This window comes from Octodon degus, unplaced genomic scaffold, assembly GCF_000260255.1.
Source record: "Octodon degus isolate 3935 unplaced genomic scaffold, OctDeg1.0 scaffold00037, whole genome shotgun sequence".
NCBI classification, from domain to species: domain Eukaryota; kingdom Metazoa; phylum Chordata; class Mammalia; order Rodentia; family Octodontidae; genus Octodon; species Octodon degus.
Window position 1 is genome coordinate 16,784,043 of NW_004524613.1, and position 2,374 is coordinate 16,786,416.

Sequence of the window (2,374 nt, forward strand, 5' to 3'; positions counted from 1 at the left end):
TCAGAATCCCAGAGAGGGAAAATTACTTGCCCAGAGATACTTAACAGTAGCTTGAATTAACTGACCTGATTCTAGATTCCAACTGTGGTGTAGTGATGTGAAAGGAACTGGAGCCAGGAGATGGAAGGCCTAGGTAGGTCCTGGCTCTTTGCTGGACTGGTAAAGTGATTTGGAACAAATACTTGCCCCTGTCTGGGCTTTAGTTTGTCTGGCCAGATTAATCTCTAGGAGTCCCTGAAGCCCTTGTAGACCTGACTGGCTCTTCTCTTTGGTCAGGGGTGGATGACCATCCAGAGGAGCAGAGCTTGCCGGTGCTCACGCCAGACAGGACAACATCCCGGACTTCCTCCTCGTCCTCTGACTCCTCTACCCACCTGCACAGTCCAAATCCAAGTGACGGTGGAGCAGACACTCCCTTGGCACAGTCTGATGAGGAGGAGGATAGGGGTGAAGAAGCACAGCCCAGAACCTGCAGCTAGCAGAGGGCCCCTCCTGCAGACTGACTGAGCTGGCTGTTCTCCACATGAAACCCTAGACCCAGCCAGAGCCCTTTGGGAGGATCCAGACACTTTACTTACAGTGGGCATCAAAGGGAGGGAAGGATGGTGGGGTGATGGACATCTCTGAGAATTAACCTTCTCCTGCTTTACTGATAACCTTGTCCTGCTGCAACCTTCCCTCCAGTTTTTGGCTTGCTCCTGAGGTAGGACTTACAAGTGTGGAGATGGAAGATGAGGTAGGACAGGATGCCACTGCTTTTCTTAGCACACCTCCCTCCCCCACTCTATTCTGTAGTCTTCCAGTAGCCTCCTAAACCAGAGTCTCTAAGTGGAAGTGAACTCATTAGCACTCCAATGAGGTGGCACTCCAACTATTTTTCCTCCTTACATCCTTCTTTGGAAAGGACATGGTATAAATAATAAACAAGTAACATACCAACCATTCCACTCATTTTTCATATCACAGTGATACCGAACCCACTGTGTCTTTAGCTCTCTATCCAGCACCATAGCCGTATCACTCATTTATTTACTTTTTTCAAGAAATATTTGTTGGACACCTGTGCTGGGCATTTGGAATGTAGATGATGCTGAGCAGGACACACTGTATTCCTCTCTTCCTGAGGTATAGTGTCTATGGAAGAGACTATCAGTATCACAACTCAGTGTTGTGAGTAACATGAAGAGGCACTATTCTGGTACCAGAAAACAGGGTATCTTAATCTAGTGGGTAGGGTAATCAGGTAGCTGATTTCTAAGTAGAAATTTCAAGGATGACTAGAAATGACTCAGGTCAGACAAAGGGTGAGGGGGGACATGATTAAGGCAGAAGGAGCATCTTGTAAAGACTTTAAATGAAGATACTATAGCTCTGAGGAACTGAACATGTTTGGCAAAATGATTGGATTTAAAAACATGAAGAGAGGTAAGACTGACAAAGGTCAGGTTGTGAAATGTTTTGAAACCTGTATTAGGTTTCAATTTGACTGCTAGTAAAAGATCATGACATAAGATATAAATGTATTTCCTCATATAAAAGAAATCCAAAATACTTGCTGTGAAGTTCTGTAGTTACTAAGGGTTGGTCTTTTTTGGGGGCTCTTTTTTTTTTCCCCTCTCCCCCAATAGTAGAAATTGAAATGCAGAGCTACCCAGCCCTTTCAATTTTCTTTTTAGTTTGAGCCGGGGTTTCATTGTGCTCAGGCTGGCCTCCAACTTATAATCATGCCCATCCACCAAGTAACTGGGGTTCCAGGGATATGCCACCATGCTCAGCTTTTTTGGCTCTCTTTGCTCAGACATCCAAGGCGTATGACTTGCATTCTTATTGAGGGGTCATCAGCATGGCTGCCACAGCTCAAGCCATTAGGACTTTGAAATGGGTAAAAAGCAGAATGGGGGATGGGCAGAGAGCACAGCTTGCTATCTAGTCTCACTTTAAGAACCATTTTTGGGAGTTCCAAGAAATAGCACCTGCTTTCATCTTATTGGCTAGAACTTAGCAGCGTAGGAAATGTTTCATTTGTAGATGCTTGATCGGCTTAGGAACAAAGTATGTAGAAGAAAGGAAATTCTGTTCTTTGGAAAGATAGCAAGCCTTTCAAGTCACTGATTTACCAGTGTATCTGATTTTGTACTATTAGATGGTAGAGAAGCACTGTGAATGGGATAGTGGGATAGTCCATTAATAGATACTGTTATCTGACAGAATCAGATTTGTTACTAACGAACAAGAGTACGGTGCTCACTGAATAGGTTATTAGCAGTTTACATGTCAGAGGCCATATTTTATTTTATTTTAATTTTTGGTACCGGGGACTGAACTCAGGTGCTTATGCTGCTGAGCTATTTCTCCAGCCCTAGAGGCCATATTA

At 44.1% G+C, this 2,374-nt stretch overlaps 1 protein-coding gene across 4 annotated transcripts in view; it reads left to right on the top strand.

Moving 5' to 3' along the window:
• Positions 1-939, top strand: part of Dbndd2 (dysbindin domain containing 2) — a 38,898-nt gene extending 37,959 nt beyond the window's left edge. For all 4 annotated transcript variants that reach the window (XM_004649078.2, XM_023714793.1, XM_023714792.1 and 1 more), the window contains one exon: positions 277-939. In XM_004649078.2, the coding sequence (XP_004649135.2) occupies positions 277-479 (203 nt within the window). In that variant the 3' untranslated portion in view covers positions 480-939. The remainder of the gene's footprint in view (positions 1-276) is intronic.
• Positions 940-2,374: the final 1,435 nt, after the last annotated feature.